This window comes from Ochotona princeps, chromosome 8 (genome assembly GCF_030435755.1).
Source record: "Ochotona princeps isolate mOchPri1 chromosome 8, mOchPri1.hap1, whole genome shotgun sequence".
NCBI lineage: Eukaryota > Metazoa > Chordata > Mammalia > Lagomorpha > Ochotonidae > Ochotona > Ochotona princeps.
The window spans coordinates 32230108-32246098 of record NC_080839.1 but is presented as its reverse complement, the minus strand read 5'-3'; the positions used below and the strand labels follow the sequence as shown (position 1 = coordinate 32246098).

Genomic DNA, 15991 nt, shown 5'->3' with positions numbered 1-15991 from the left:
CTGAGGTTTTAGTTTTATTCGACCTCAGCTGTATTTTGAAAATATTAAGCAAAAACTTCCGGAAATAAGTGCATCATAAGTTTTTAAATTAGGTGCCATTCTTGGTAGTGTGGTAAAACCTCCTAACATCCTATTTCATCTTGCCCAAGACATAAATTGTCCCTTTCTGCTACACAGTACACTGTATGCCACCTGGCTGTTTGTCACTTAGTTAATCTCTTACCAGATGGACTGTTGTGATATGACAGTACCTATTTTCAAATAACCCTTAATTTATTCAATCATAATCACCGAGTACAATATTAGAGGTGCTTCCAAAAGCAGCTTTTTTTTTTAAAGTATGAAAGTAAAGTTCTTAATAAGGAAAGAAAAACCAGGTGTGCTGAGATTGTCAAGGTCCATGATAAGTTGTTGTTATTAATCTGTTACTATGCATACTTGTAAAGGTTTTTATCAGAAACACTTATGAATAGAAGAAAATAGTACATGTAAGTTTGAATTCTGTTTAGGCATCCAGTAGAGTCTTGGTGCATGTTTGTTTTCTAGCCTATGTATTTTAGAAAAGTTAGAATAATGCTTATTTATTCAATTGCCAAAATGCTTACTAATCATCCACTATAAAATTTTTCAGTGCCTTTTCTTTCAACTGTTTTTGGAGTGGTTTTGCAAAATGTAACGTCCCTGAGTGAGCTTAGGCAGAAATATAGCTGTACTCTGATCATACTAAGAGAGAAATGTGGTAACAGCATTCATTTGTAATGTTTCATATTTGCTTTCCAGTGTTTGTCATTCTTATTTTATGTCTCAGGAGGGTAAGAACTGGATAAATTAAGAGATATATCATTTTAGAATTTCTGTTTTTCACTTGTTTTATGTTGCCCAAGATGAGTCTCCAGACACCTATAAAAATGCAGTTTTTCTGGAGCTTCAGAACAAAATTCTAGCACTAACATGAATTTCTATTTTAACAAACTCCTCAGAATTATTTAACACACTAAATTTTGGTACCTGTTACATTAGGTTAATGCTGTAAATTGGATGAATTAGTTTTTCAATTGTGTCAATAGTTAATTTTGTTATTTTAATATTCTGTAGTTTGAATTCTTTGGGCGGGGAAGAGTATATTCTATAAATAGCATATCCTCCATATACCTGAGAACTCACTGTGGTATAAGCATTGTAAAAATTATTTAATGAGGTGAGTTGACTTACTGGCTCATCAGGCTAACCCACCACTTGTGAGTCCTGACACCCATATGGACGCAGGTTCATGTCCTGATTGCTCCACTTGCCATCCATCTCCCAGCTTATGGCCTGGGAAAGCAGCCAGAGATGGTTCTAGTCATTGGGCACTCTCTATGTGAGAAACCCAGAACAAGTACCTGGCTCCTGGCTTCAGATCAGCTCAGGTCTACTCCAGCTATTTCAGCCATTTGGGAATGAGCCAATGGCTACAGGAGCTTTTGGTCTCTCCTTCTCTCTATAAATCTGCCATTCAAATAAAAAGTAAGTCTTTAATGAAAGTCTAACCTTATGTCCTGAGGGAGGTATATGCATTTCTGTCACTTGTATTCATACTTGAGTTTGAAGTATGTAATTAGACATTCTTTGAATGCTTTAGATTGTAAACTCCCAACATACATAAACTTTATCACCTAGTTGATACATGTACACAGTGATCTCTGGAACTAAAAGATAAAAGTATGTAGCACATTTTATTTTCTTTTTGTCCTATTAATTTTTGGAAGTTAAAGCCATGTAGTTAAAAATACTTAGTTTTGCTCCTATTATTTTAATTGTTTCCTTCTTTTCTGATTTAGATTAAAATATTGGAACAGGAAAATGAACATCTGAATCAAACAGTGTCTTCCTTAAGGCAGCGTTCACAGATAAGTGCTGAAGCAAGAGTGAAAGACATTGAAAAAGAAAATAAAATTCTCCATGAATCTATCAAGGAAACAAGTAGCAAGTTGAGTAAGATTGAATTTGAAAAAAGGCAAATTAGAAAAGAATTGGAACATTATAAAGAAAAGGGAGAACGAGCAGAGGAAGTTGAAAATGAGTTGCATCGTCTCGAAAAAGAAAATGAATTGTTACAGAAAAAGATAACTAACTTGAAAATTACTTGTGAAAAAACTGAGGCCTTAGAACATGAAAATTCAGAGCTAGAAAAAGAAAACAGAAAACTGAAGAAAACTTTGGATAGCTTTAAAAACCTAACTTTTCAGTTAGAATCCCTTGAAAAGGAGAATTCCCAACTTGATGAGGAAAACTTAGAGCTGCGAAGGAATGTGGAGTCTTTGAAGTGTGCCAGCATGAAAATGGCTCAGCTGCAACTGGAAAACAAAGAACTGGAAAGTGAAAAAGAGCAACTGAAGAAAGGTTTGGAACTCATGAAAGCTTCTTGCAAGAAAACAGAACGCTTAGAAGTTAGCTACCAGGGTTTAGATACAGAAAATCAGAGACTTCAGAAAGCTCTGGAGAACAGCAATAAAAAAATCCAACAGTTAGAAAGTGAACTACAAGACCTAGAGATGGAAAATCAAACATTGCAGAAAAACCTAGAAGAATTAAAAATATCTAGCAAAAGACTAGAACAGCTAGAAAAAGAAAATAAATCACTGGAGCAAGAGACTTCTCAGCTGGAAAAGGATAAGAAGCATTTGGAGAAGGAAAATAAGAGACTCCGTCAGCAAGCAGAAATAAAAGACACTACATTAGAAGAAAACAATGTGAAGATTGGAAATTTAGAAAAAGAAAATAAATCTCTATTCAAAGAGATTAGTGTCTATAAAGAATCTTGTATTCGTCTGAAAGAGTTAGAGAAAGAAAATAAGGAGCTTGTGAAGAGAGCAACTATTGATATAAAAACATTGGTTACCTTACGAGAGGTAAATATCTTACCTACGTTTAAGGCAAATATCTTGTATACTTTTAACTCAAAGCTTCTTTTGAGCTTTTTTGTAACTCATCAGTAATTTACATCCTTTTTGGTTCAGTATGATTTCAGGATTAAAACTAAAAGTAGTTTTCAAGTTTCCTACTTCTCTTGAACTTGAAAAGATGTATAAAAATTGTTTTAAACAATAGTGGTAAGGTTTACTTGAGGTATTTCAGTTACTACATTACAATTTTAAACTTGGATTTCAACATAATATTATTTGATTAAAACTCTTACACGTAATATTATTGGAAGCAACACAGTGACCCATTTACTGGATGCTGCCAAGTAGTAGGTTAAGAACATCATGCAAGTTAGTATGTTTACAACTAACCTTTTATAGGCATTATCTCCATTTGTCAGTTTAGAGAACTAAAGTGTGGAAACACTCGGTACTTCTCAGGAACAAAGAAAATACATCAGTGACAGATTTTAATTTCTATATTTAAGCCTTAATATTCCAATTCCAAAGCTTTGTGAGTTTTGACCTGTAAACTGGAGAATGCAAATCAGAGTAAATTTAAAGGTCAACACTGAACAACTAGTAATTTCTTGGATTAATGTATTTAGAAGAATTAAAATGTATGGGACTAGTCAGGCAAAATGTTCTCAGAAACAAGTTTTGGCTCTTTTTAAAGATTTTTTTTTCCCCATCCCTTTGGAATACAGGATGTTATAACCTGTTTGGTTCAATTTAAAACAGCATCCTAAGAATAATCATGTTGGGAAATCTTGATTTCTGGTAAATAGGCGTTGAGAGGAACCTTGTTGATTTTTTTCCTGTTGTTCCACAGTCTTAGAAACATGAACACTTGGTTCCATTTACCTGAATGTCTGAACAGCCCCTAGTCCTGTAGATCAGAACCTTAGATTTTTCCACGGGAAGAAGGGGGAGTTATTGTCAGGGAGGGATGTTGTTTCTAAATATGCACTAGAGTTCTAGCGTATTATATTTTACAGTGAATTACTCTGTGAATTTTTTCCTCACAGTTTCAAAGCTTAAGTGTGTGTTCACAAGAGTCTCTCCTTTTTATACTTTTTAACATTTGAGTTAAAAAAGTTTTAGAAAAAAGAAAAGGGGAATATGTTTCAGCTAGGATATAACATTGTTGGGTAACTCTTTTTAATGAGGAAGGAAAAGTGCAACATTTCTGCTTTCCCATTTCAAATTATGTGTATTTGTGTATGATAGTAATTGCAGCCTCGCCTTGCTTTCTTAGATGTTTATGTTCTTGATTTTTAATGTGAGTTGTGCATTCCTCTTAAAATAAGGATTTGGTGAGTGAAAAATTGAAGACTCAACAAATGAACAATGATCTTGAAAAGTTAACTCATGAACTTGAAAAGATAGGGTTAAATAAAGAACGACTCTTACGTGATGAGCAAAGTTCTGATGACAGGTGAGTATGGGGTCTAATTTGGCAGCCACTTGAAACTGTTGTTTTGTTTGGACATGAATATTCTCATTTATGCATTTCACCCTGTTGCTGACAGTTTTCTTTAAAAAAAGATCTATAATAAAGAAAAAATCTATTGGTGTAAGAAAATTTAAAATATTATATAAGTACAATTGCAGAGCAAGAAAACATACTGCTTAGATAACAAGAAATCAGAGCCATCTTGCTTGTGAAGATAGAGTAACATATTAACACCCAAAGAAACTCCCTGTCCTGACATAGTGTGGTTAATCAGATTTCTTGTTTGAATCATGTATTTAAACACCTCAGTTCTTTAATTATTTTGTTTACCAAAATGTAGACTTAAAGAGTAATGGAGGAAAAATATGTAACAAAGGAAAGTATAGCAAGAAGCAATTAAGGTTTGAAAAACTGTGTAGAAGACTAGGTCCTACCACACAGATTAAAAACAAAACAGAACTCGTATGCCCTTTAATTTTTAAAACTACCAGTATACATTTAAGGGAATTTCTATTCCTCAGTGATAATTACAGTCTACCAAAGAGAGTTGAACTGATTTTTGGACAGACTAAAATCTAACATTCAGCTATTTGGTATGTAATCTAGATGTGAAATCATTGGGATGTTTTTAATTATGAGTGATGTTTATTTTATTATCTACTCATTACTTTTCTTGTTTTTTAATATCTATTATATGTTATTTAGGAAGAAATAATGCTGATTACTTGGGATATAATATAATTTTGAGAATATTCAAAGACAATAAAATAGATTGGTATTTTAAAACAATTAGTTCTATAGTGAGAATAAGTTAATTAAGGTATTTATTATAGCATTCACATTAAGTGTAGGAATCATTATTAGGTTAATTATAGAATTATATCCTGACAAACTAGCTTAAAGAATCAGAAGTAAATAGCCAACTTAGTTGACTTCTAATATACTGGATATATATCGCTTTTTTTTTTAATCTAAACTTCATTGCCTGATACACATAAGACACTGTGTACTGCATGTTGTTTTTCTGTTTGTTTGTTTTTAAGATATATTTGTTTTTATTGCAATGTCAGATACTCAGAGAAGAGGAGAGACAGAGAGGAAGATCTTCTGTCTGATGATTTACTCCCGAAGAGGCCACAATGGCAGGAGCTGAGCCAGTCCAAAGCCAGAAGTCAGGAGCCTCTTCCAGGTCTCCCATCTGGGTGCAGGATCCCAAGGCTTTGGGCCATCCTCGACTGCTTTCCAAGGCCATAAGCAGGGAGCTGGATGTTAAGTGGAGCAGCCAGGATTAGAATCAGTGCTCATATGGGATCCCGGCACATGCAAGGCAAGGACTTTAGTCACTAGATTACTGGACTGGTCCCTGTACATTCCTGGCAAAACAAAGCATATAGCCACCTTAAATAACTCTGATAAAAATTAATAAACCCAACTCTCGTTGGGCTCTTGATATCATATGATATACTTTTTCATTCTTTAAAATGTGTATATTTTATTTGGAAGTCAGAGAGAGAGATCTTCCTAAATTGGCTACAATGCCAGAGCTGGTCTGGTCCAAAAGTGGGAGTCAGGAGCTTCATCCGGGTTTCCCAAGTGGGTGCAGCGGCCCAAAGACTTGAATCATCTTCCACTGCTTTCCTAGGCATCTTAGCAGGGAGCTGTAGTGGACGTGAGCATTTGTGACTCAGATCAGTGCCCATATGAGATGCCAGCATCACAGGCAGAGGTTTTAACACACTAGTTGCACTGGCCCCTTGATACCCCTTCTTAATCTTACTTCATGCAATTAGCCAATTTTAATTGAGTTCTGATTAAAGAAATAATAATCTTCAGCTGTATCTTGAAGAATGATGGAATTTACAAGGTGGAAATGATTGGAAGGGGCTTTGTATGAAAACAAAAGCATATGCATGACAACAAAAGTGTGTTGAACAATTTCTAGAGTAATAGAAAAGTGGCAAATTTTGAGACAGAGCAACCTGTTAGCAAGCTATTGTAGTCTACAAGATATATACATTTATTATTCTCTACATATTTTTGTATAATGGAAGATTTAGACATGGAGATGATGTAGGTAGATGTTAAAATGCAGCTACGGAATTAAGAAGTTAATAACTGTGATTGAATCTGGTAGAATCAGGAAAGAAGTGTTAAGGAGATGTTTAGTGTTAAGGCACTAAACCGGCTTCTGTCTCAGACCGTGTTAGCCTTTCTAACACAGAGAAAATAAAATTCCACAGATATAAATGTGCTTAGTGTTTCATCCCTTCCGTCTTGGAATTTATGTGTAGCAGTCTCAGATGAAGTACCTAAGTCTTAAACTCAAGCCTTTATGTTTTTCTAATTATTTACTGTAACTTCCTTTGGAGATACAACTTACTAAAATACTTACCCTTGTCGTCAGGGAATATACAGTGTGGTTGTGAAATAAAATAGAATGTACAAGTAGTTAAATGCAGCAAAATGAATTCACTGTTGGAATTCTGAGCAATTGGGATCATCCTTTTATAACAGCGCTTTTCTCTTCTTCTTCATTGCAGTTGTTTCCTAGGGTGATGTTCACAACTCTTACCCATTTATTCTGCATGCATTCCCATCTCTCATCTTCTCAGAAATCTTTATTTTTCTCTGCTTACTATACATCTTTATCAGGATAGTCCAGGGGCATTCAAAGCATCACAAATTCAGCATATCCAAATCAGATTTAGTAAATGCTTTAAAAATATATGCTGACATTAGCAGGTTACAAAATTAGTAGGCTTTGTTATCTATATAGTAAACTTAAAATATGAACGAGCAGAAAGTATTTACATATAAATTGATATTAAGATATAATGTGAGAAGTGGGATAAAGAATTAGGTGTAAGAAATGGGTTCATCACAATCCATGATTTATGATACATTCTTCAACTATGTTGAAGTACTGTCCTGCTTGTAACAAAAAAATCAGTAAGTCACTCATATACCATTCACATAGGTAACAGGGATAATGTGAGGTCATATATATCTGTCTGATGCCACTCAATCACAAGTATCCTGTGTTATATTATCTTATGCAAGTAAGTTACTATTTGCCCTGAAGACAGTCTTAAATGAGTTTTAAGTGTTAACTGTTTGTGAGTCTTTAAGTAAGTACTATGCTTTATTTATTACATTCACAGGAAGTGCTTGATAATTCAAACAGTTCATCTACTTCTGTAAGACTATCAATTCTAGACTTTAACAGGAATATTTTGGATTTTAGATATTTGCTATAATTTTTTGAACATTAATTGATGTTTTATAAAATGGAAGCTGTGATTTAGAGCTCTGTTTACTCAGTTATTTTTGTTGATTCATAACCAGAAAGAATTTTAAAGGAGCAGTTGGACAATAAAAGACGGAAACTAATTTTAATTTTGAAAAAAAATGACCTTCAAGCCAATCAAATTTGTTTAATTTAATCTTGAAACTTTTTGAGTTTTGCAGTTAGTCTAGCAGTTAAGGTTCCTGTGTCCTATATAGGTTTTGTGCTTTGGTTCAATACCTGACTTCTGTTTATTATTCCAGTTTCCTACCAGTGCATAAGCCTGGAAAATCACAAGTTATGAGTCAAGTATTGGGATCTCAGAAACCCTCATGAATGACCTTGATTGTGTTCCTGGCTCCTGGTTTGGACTAAACCTGGTCCTTTCCTCTGCAGGAATGTAGGGAGTGCACCAATAGTTGTTTGCTCTCCGTTTCTGTCTGTCTCTCTGCCTCTTGAATAAGCAGTTGAAAACAGGAAAGACTTTTTAAAAGATTTGTGATAGTATCTGTTATCATAATCAACTTTAAAAACAATTTCACTGATGAGCTGTACTTTATACTTGGATAGTAGGTACAAACTTTTGGAATCAAAATTAGAATCTACTCTTAAGAAGTCCCTTGAAATAAAAGAAGAAAAGATTGCTGCTTTAGAAGCTCGATTAGAAGAATCCACAAATTATAACCAGCAGTTGCGCCAAGAACTTAAAACAGTAAGTGATTTTCTAGGAAATAATTTTAATTATCTGTTTTATAAATATGAACAGAGAAGTGTAAATAGTAAACTGAGATGCAAACATTTTGATAGTCTGTATCGTTTTTATCAATCAGAGTATGAAACGGATGTTTGTCATTTGGATAAGCTATAACTTATTCAGTCTTTACGTGTGTGATGTCCCTTATCTAGTTAGAACATATCAGAATTGTAAGGGAGAGGAGAGTGAAAGGCAGGCTTATTTCTCTGAGAAAACTCTATAAAGTGTAATACAGCTACTTCCTGTTGAGATTTCCAGTAAGATTTTGGTAGAAATAAAATTTGTGAGGATATCAAGTCAAGTGAAATCAAAGAAAGCAAATGCTATCACAGATTTTAGGTCTTCTCTACAGCTGTTTCTTGGGATATTTGGAATTAATTAGTGAAATGAAAGAGAGAACTCTGTTTTCCTTAAGTGAGGAAATTTAAGTTTGAAGAACATACCCATTCCATAAGATTAGTAGTCATTCCCTTCTTTGTCATCTCTGCAATGCCAGTAGGAATGGTCTTAATGTCCACTAGATACAGATATTAATAACATTACTGCAGGCCGTATTAGAACCATTGTGTTCCTAACACCGCAAGAAATTAAGTAAATATCAGGACAGTGTCAAGTGTCTCTTCACACAGTCAGCCTGAGAGTTGGCTTCGCACTACATGGCCAAGTGCAAGGAAGATTAACATTGGGTATGTGTCAGAGCTGTCCTGGCTTTGAGATCTCATATTCCATAACAGTTGTAATGTGTACCAATTCCAAAGACAGAACCCCATATAAAGCATAGCATTTTGGAGCTAATAATATTCAAGAGAAGTTGGGATATATGATTTTCTGTTAAGTACTTGTAGTTCTAATATGGCATGCTCATATTTTCTATAAGCATTGCTTGTTGCATGGTATAAGAATGAAAGGGGGGAGGGGATTTGGGGTAGGGGTAAAGGAAATCCCAAGGCTTATGGAACTGTATCATAAAATTATGATAGTTTTTAAAAAAAGAATGAAAGGAAAATAGTTAACAAAGGACAAATTTCTCATGCAGAAAGGGAAAAAATTGTGTTCATTGTCTGCTGATACCGTTATTGTTGCTTGTCATAGTCCTTTTTGGGAATGGATGGGAGGATTGGGAGTGTTCAGGCAGTTTTTTAAAATTCATGGGAAATTCTTTTTTTTTTTTTAAATCTTTTATTGTATTGTTGTTGACAATCTTTACATAGTTAATTACAGTTAAAGAAAGAAAAAGACAAAAAAAAAAAAAAGGTTCAGGGGGATAGGGAAGTGGGTAATACTATTATGTCCATATTGTTTCCATCATGTATCTGAGGTAAAGGGGGATGTTGAGGGAGAAGCCCCACCCGGTTTCCTGCCCACCCCAAGTCCCGGATGTGGGGCACCTGATAGATCACTTGCCAATCTTCACGTTTTGTTCCATCTTGGCATCTTTTTCTTCAGTCTTACTATTTTCTGTGTCAACTGTAGTAATGATACTAGTTCATTGCTGAGTAACAGGCTTTCATAAGTGTTTTTGTTTGTTTGTTTTACTAGGTATTAACTCTTTTGAACATTTCTGACAGGATTGGCCTACTGAAATGGCTCAATTGGCTATTCCTCCCCTTGTAAGCACCAGGATCCCATATGGGCTCTGGTTCATGTCCCAGCTGCTCCATATCCCAGGCCCCTGCTTGTGGCTTGGAAAGCCCCAGAGGATGGCCTTGGGACCCTGCACCCACATGGGAGACCAGGACAAAGCTCCTGGCTTCAGATCAGCTCAGCTCTGACCATTGTAGTTTGGGTGTGATAAACATGTTAGGATATATTAGTGATCCTGGATATATATGATAGCAATAAATTTAAATTAAAAATAATTAAGTTGGAGTTGGCAATATGGGGCATGTAAGATGAGTATGTTGTTAATGTGATAGTTATAAGCCAGTAGTTTAGCATATCCAGCAATTTTTTTGGCATGTTTGCAACCTACTTTAAGAGAGCCTTTTCAAAACTAAAAAATCTTAATAAATATGTGTCATTAGATGGCTCACTCCTTATAAAACATAGTACTAATGTCTGGATCAAGATTTTGTAAAGAAGTCATTTTTATTAATGTAGTCAATTCAAGGCAGCATATTTTTCTTAAAAGGCAAGACATACATAGACATCTCTTTAAGTATAGGTATCTTAGCACTAATTATTGACATATGTTTTAGTCTTTTTATTCACATAGAAATATCTGAAACTTCTAAGTTCATTATAGGTAATTCTATGAAGAGTTGTTAGTATTTAGCCACCTGTCTAGTTCATGTGTTCTTCAGTACCATTTCTTACCACAAAAAGTAGAAATAAAAATTGCAGGGCATAGTATAGAAGCAAAGGGAAGGTTTGTTTACTATTTTCTCTAAGGAAGAGATTTACATTTTGAATCATTAACTGTTATAAAGGGATTTGTACATGTTGTCACATCTTTTTTCAAAGTGGCTCACAGTAACCAGACTGATGCACAGTTTGATTAATTCTGAGAAATATTACTTTAGTGATTTTTCTCTCATTAAAATATTTTAAATTTTAGGTGAAGAAAAATTATGAAGCTCTCAGACAGAGGCAAGATGAGGAGCGGATGGTGCAGAGCTCTCCTCCATTGGCTGGTGAAGATAATAAATGGGAACGAGAAAGTCAGGAGACAACCAGGGAACTTCTCAAAGTTAAAGACAGGTTAATTGAAGTAGAAAGAAATGTAAGTAGTCTTAAATTTTTAGCAGGAATGAAGTTCTTCAGAAATACAGAATTTTTATATTAATCTGACAAACATTAGAAAAGTTGTCTAATTTGGTTTTGTAGTTTTGCCCACTTTACACTTTTTTGACTAAACTACGTAATATTAAATGAATGAATCATGTATTTTTCTTCCTCACTCTCATATAAATCCATCAGCAAGCATTGTTGACTCTACATTAAAAGTATGGCTTCTAATTCTTGTATGTTTGCCAATATTATTTTTAGTAGTTTAGCACTTTCTCATTGCAGTGTTGTTTCCTGAGATAATCTTTCTACTGTCACCTATTTCCTCTATTCATTATAAGCTATAGGAAATCCAAGCTAAAGTGCTAAACTGCAGTAATATTTCACATTTACAAGTGAAAATTGGTCCACCTCTTTGTGTCAAGCTGACATATATAAAGCGTTAGTGTTCCATGTTATAGCATGTTCCGTGTATAGCATGAAAGTGAATGTTCTGATATAAAAACCATGTTGTAATTCAGTATTAACTTTTTGTGCATTGTACTGTAATAGACATTTTGTGTATTAAAGTAGTATTTCTGTTATGTACTGGGGATTTTGTTGTTGCTTATGCCTTTTTAAGATTTTCACTTATTTTATTTGGCAGAGAGACAGATAATGGCAGAGAGAGAGATAAACAGAAGGAGAGAGAGCTTCCATCCACTGGTTCATTCCCCCAAATTCCCACAATAGCCAGGCCTGGAGTGGAGCCAGGAACACAGAATTTGATTCAAGTCTCCCAAATGGGTGGCAAAGACCCAAGCACTTGAGCCACCACCTGCTGCACCCTAGGGTGTGTATACCTAGCTGGTATCAGAAGAGCCTGAACTTGTACTTCATATTCTTATAGAGGATGTGGGCATCCAGAGCTGACTCTTAACTACTGTGCCAAATGCCCACCTTTGTAAATAATTTTTGATGCTGATCGATTTTTATGAGCTTTCTTAAAAATGTATTCATTTATTTTGAAAGAATTACAGAGAGATAGGTTTTCTACCACTGCTCAAATGGTTGCAACTGCCAGAGCTGCACCAGGCAGGAGCCACGAGCTTCTTCTGGGTCTCCCACATGATTGGTAATTGGGCCATCATCATCCTCTTTCCCAGGTAGCTTTATTGGAAGCAGAGCAACTGGAATATGAACTAGCTTCATGGGATGCTGGTGTGTGAGGCAATGACTTTACCAGCTATGCCACAATTCTGGCCCCATGAATTTTTATTTATATCTAATCCAGACATATAAAATCCATGACAAGCATTTTAACGTCTGTCACACTAAATATAATGATCTGTATAAATATTAGTGATCTAAATATGACAGGTCTGTGATCTGTGTAGTAATTCACCTGTTTGACTATAAAATTGAAATATTGCCATATGTGCTGGAAGAATTGAAATGCTGTTTCATTTGGATGTGCTCCAGAGTGCTATAGTTGAATTAAAGTTTTAGTGAGTGTTTTATGTTGGGAAAAAAAAAACAACTAAAGAAAGTAGTTACCATCTGTTAGGTCCATTATGGACTAAATTTTTAAACAGATGGTTAAGATTGTTCCTGTGAAAATACTTCTAGGTTTTTGTGTTTAGAAAATACTTTAGTTTGCTGCTACCCTTGGGAACACCACCCACTTCTGTATGCATTTGCTTTGGGTAAATTAAGAAAGGCACACCTTCTTTGTTGAACATTTACTACTTTTGATATTAAAACCATGCAGCTGACGACTCCATTCTAGTGGAATACTTAGGACATTACAACACATACAGGTGCCACAGCATGTTAGGGCTTAATATCATATATGATATAATAATATAATATGATATAATAATATAATGTAATATTGTCTCTTAGATTAAGTTTCTATTTAAAACTTAGGATAAAGGTAGAGCACAATGGGGATTTTTTTCTCTTAATATTATTGGGGATGTTTTGGGGAAAATTTTTATAGTGATAATAAATGTTGGCTATATAATGTTACAAAAACATTTGATATTGCCCTTATCTTCAATGCGTGTGTGTTGTTGTTGTTTTTTAATTAAGAATGCTACACTCCAAGCAGAGAAGCAAGCATTGAAAACTCAACTGAAGCAACTTGAAACACAGAACAATAATTTGCAGGCTCAGATTCTTGCTCTTCAGAGGCAGACAATATCATTACAAGAGCAGAATACCACTCTTCAAACACAGAATGCCAAGCTACAGGTTGTAATGTGATATTTTGGAATTAGGCGGTCAAAGTCTTGAATTGTGCTATTGTAATAAGTGACATTAGATTTGGAAACTAGAAAAAATATAAAATATTTTATGGCTATTTCAAGTTTTCAAACATCAGCCTTTTGTTAAATATCAGAGCCTCTAAATACTAGTCAATGAATCCACTTTAATAAATATAATTTATTTGTGCCATTTGAACAAATTGATAACTAATCAGAAACAAACCCTTGTTTAGGGTATGGTTCCTGTATACTATTCTTTATTCCATTCTTCTGTCTTTTTTTTTTTTAAAGATTTATTTTATTTTTATTACAAAGTCAGATATACTGAGAGGAGGAGAGATAGAGAGGAAGTGGAGCTGCCGGGATTAGAACCAGCGGCCATATGGGATCAAGGCGAGGGCCTTAGCCAGCAGGCCACGCTGCCGAGCCCATCTTCTGTCTGTCTTAACAGCATAGCTATTATACAATAATACAACATACAACTTGTATATTTCAAAGTATTCATCTTTATACTACTGCTGTTTTTTGAAATAGAACAGTTAGGGTGCTGAAAGTACAACTTTGAAAGCTCAGTCAAAAGATTCCTCTTAGAATCTGAAAGTTCTTTCAGTTAGCATTTTCCAATTTTAATTTAAGCTCTCAAGAAAATTTTCGTAAGTAATTTTTCAGGTTTTTTTGAAGTATTTATTTATTTGAAAGAATCACAGCGATAGAAGGAGATAGAACCATTGCTGGTTCACTCCCCAAATGGCCTCAGTGGCCAGTGCTGGGCTGATTCAGAGCCTGGAATTTCTTCTGGGTCTCTCTCATGGGTGGAGAGGCCCACACACTTGGACCCTCTTCACTGCTTTTCCAGGAGCATTAGCAGTAATCTTAATTGGAAGTGGAACAGCTAGGACTCCAACCAGTGCCCATCTGAGATGCAGGCACTGCAGGAGGTGGCATAACCTATTACGTCAGCATGCCACCCCCAATTTCTGTGTTTTTTCAGCCCCAGGATATAGAAATGATAGCTTAGCATTTCAAATTTTATAAGTAAGTACAAATGATTGCCAGTCACATTTCATTGTAAGTAAATTGAACCCAGGAGATACACATGTGTGTTTGTGTACAAGAATTTCCATGGTGGTCTATTTGTAGACAAGAGCAATGTGAAATATTTTCTCATGTCCGATAACAATATACATTCTTATAGGTTGAAAATTCTACACTCAATTCCCAGAGTACTTCACTTATGAACCAAAATGCACAACTCCTAATCCAACAGTCTTCTTTAGAAAATGAAAATGAATCTGTAATCAAAGAACGAGAAGACCTCAAATCTCTCTATGATTCTCTGGTCAAAGATCATGAAAAGCTGGAACTTCTTCATGAACGGCAGGCTTCAGAGTATGAATCTCTCATCTCAAAACATGGAACCCTAAAGTCTGCCCATAAAAATCTTGAGGTGGAGCATAAAGATCTTGAAGACCGGTAATTTGTTATGTTTTATTATGTCATGAATTTAAAACCAGTTTTCTACAGGCATTATGGTACATTTTATATATTAACCACGTTCAAGATATTATATTAAAAATTTATGTAACTTTATATGTATTTATGTGACACTTTATAATAAATTTCTTGTTTCCTTCATTTCTGAAGTATTTTGTAGAAATACTATAAATCAAATACCTGACATTTTTTTTTTTTTCCAGTTACAACCAGTTACTAAAACAGAAAGGACAATTGGAAGATTTGGAAAAAATGCTCAAAGTAGAACAAGAAAAAATGCTGCTTGAAAGTAAAAATCATGAGACAGTAGCTGCTGAATACAGGAAACTTTGTGGTGAAAATGATAGGTAATAAATTAATATGTATAAATGTTAATGCTGTTTTATTCCTTGAATTGGAAGTATGTAGTAATTGTAACCATAATTCGGACTTCAAATATTATTTATTTTTTATTAAAGATTTATTTATAGTTACTTGAAAAGCAAAGTTACGTAGAGAGGAGAGATGCATCTGCTGGGTTACTTCTCACATGGGTGTAACGGCCACGACTGTGCAAAGCCAGGAGCCTGAAATGTAGTAAAAACTTGAGCCATCTTCCATTGCTTTCCTAGGCCATTAGCCTGGAGCTGAATCGAAAGTGGAGCAGCTGGGACTAACCAGTGCCCATGTAGGATAATACACACATCATATATACACATACTTCAGGCAAAGGCTTAACTGACTACACCACAGCATAAGCCCCCTTTATTTTATTTGTTTGTTTTATAGTAAATAAACCTTTTAATGATATTCTGCTGCTGACAAATGCAGTTTTATTTTGTTTGAATCATAAGTATTTTGGGCCCCAGTATGCCAATAAATAAGAGTTCTATTTGGGCCATCGTACCAGGCCCAAAGAAAGAGGGAGAAACAGAGATCTTCCATCCCTGCTGCACTCCCTAGTGGCCGGAATGGCAGGACTGGGCCAGGAGGAAGCTAGGAACCAGGAATATCATTTGTATCTCCTTCTTGGGTAGCAGGGGTCCAGATGATTGGACCATTTTCTGCTGCTTTACCAGGCCAATTTGCTGGGACCTGGAGCATCCAGGACACAAACCAGCGCTTACAAAGATACCAGTGTCA

At 34.9% G+C, this 15991-nt stretch overlaps 1 protein-coding gene across 9 annotated transcripts in view; it reads left to right on the top strand.

Moving 5' to 3' along the window:
• CCDC88A (coiled-coil domain containing 88A) overlaps positions 1-15991 on the top strand; it is a 133700-nt gene that overhangs the window by 85453 nt on the left and 32256 nt on the right. For 7 of the 9 annotated variants that reach the window (XM_058667811.1, XM_058667809.1, XM_058667806.1 and 4 more), the window contains 7 exons: positions 1821-2891; positions 4214-4341; positions 8216-8357; positions 10957-11121; positions 13200-13361; positions 14571-14848; positions 15073-15216. In XM_058667811.1, the coding sequence (XP_058523794.1) occupies positions 1821-2891; positions 4214-4341; positions 8216-8357; positions 10957-11121; positions 13200-13361; positions 14571-14848; positions 15073-15216 (2090 nt within the window). The remainder of the gene's footprint in view (positions 1-1820; positions 2892-4213; positions 4342-8215; positions 8358-10956; positions 11122-13199; positions 13362-14570; positions 14849-15072; positions 15217-15991) is intronic. The other 2 variants (XM_058667810.1, XM_058667805.1) reach the window with 1 other exon arrangement.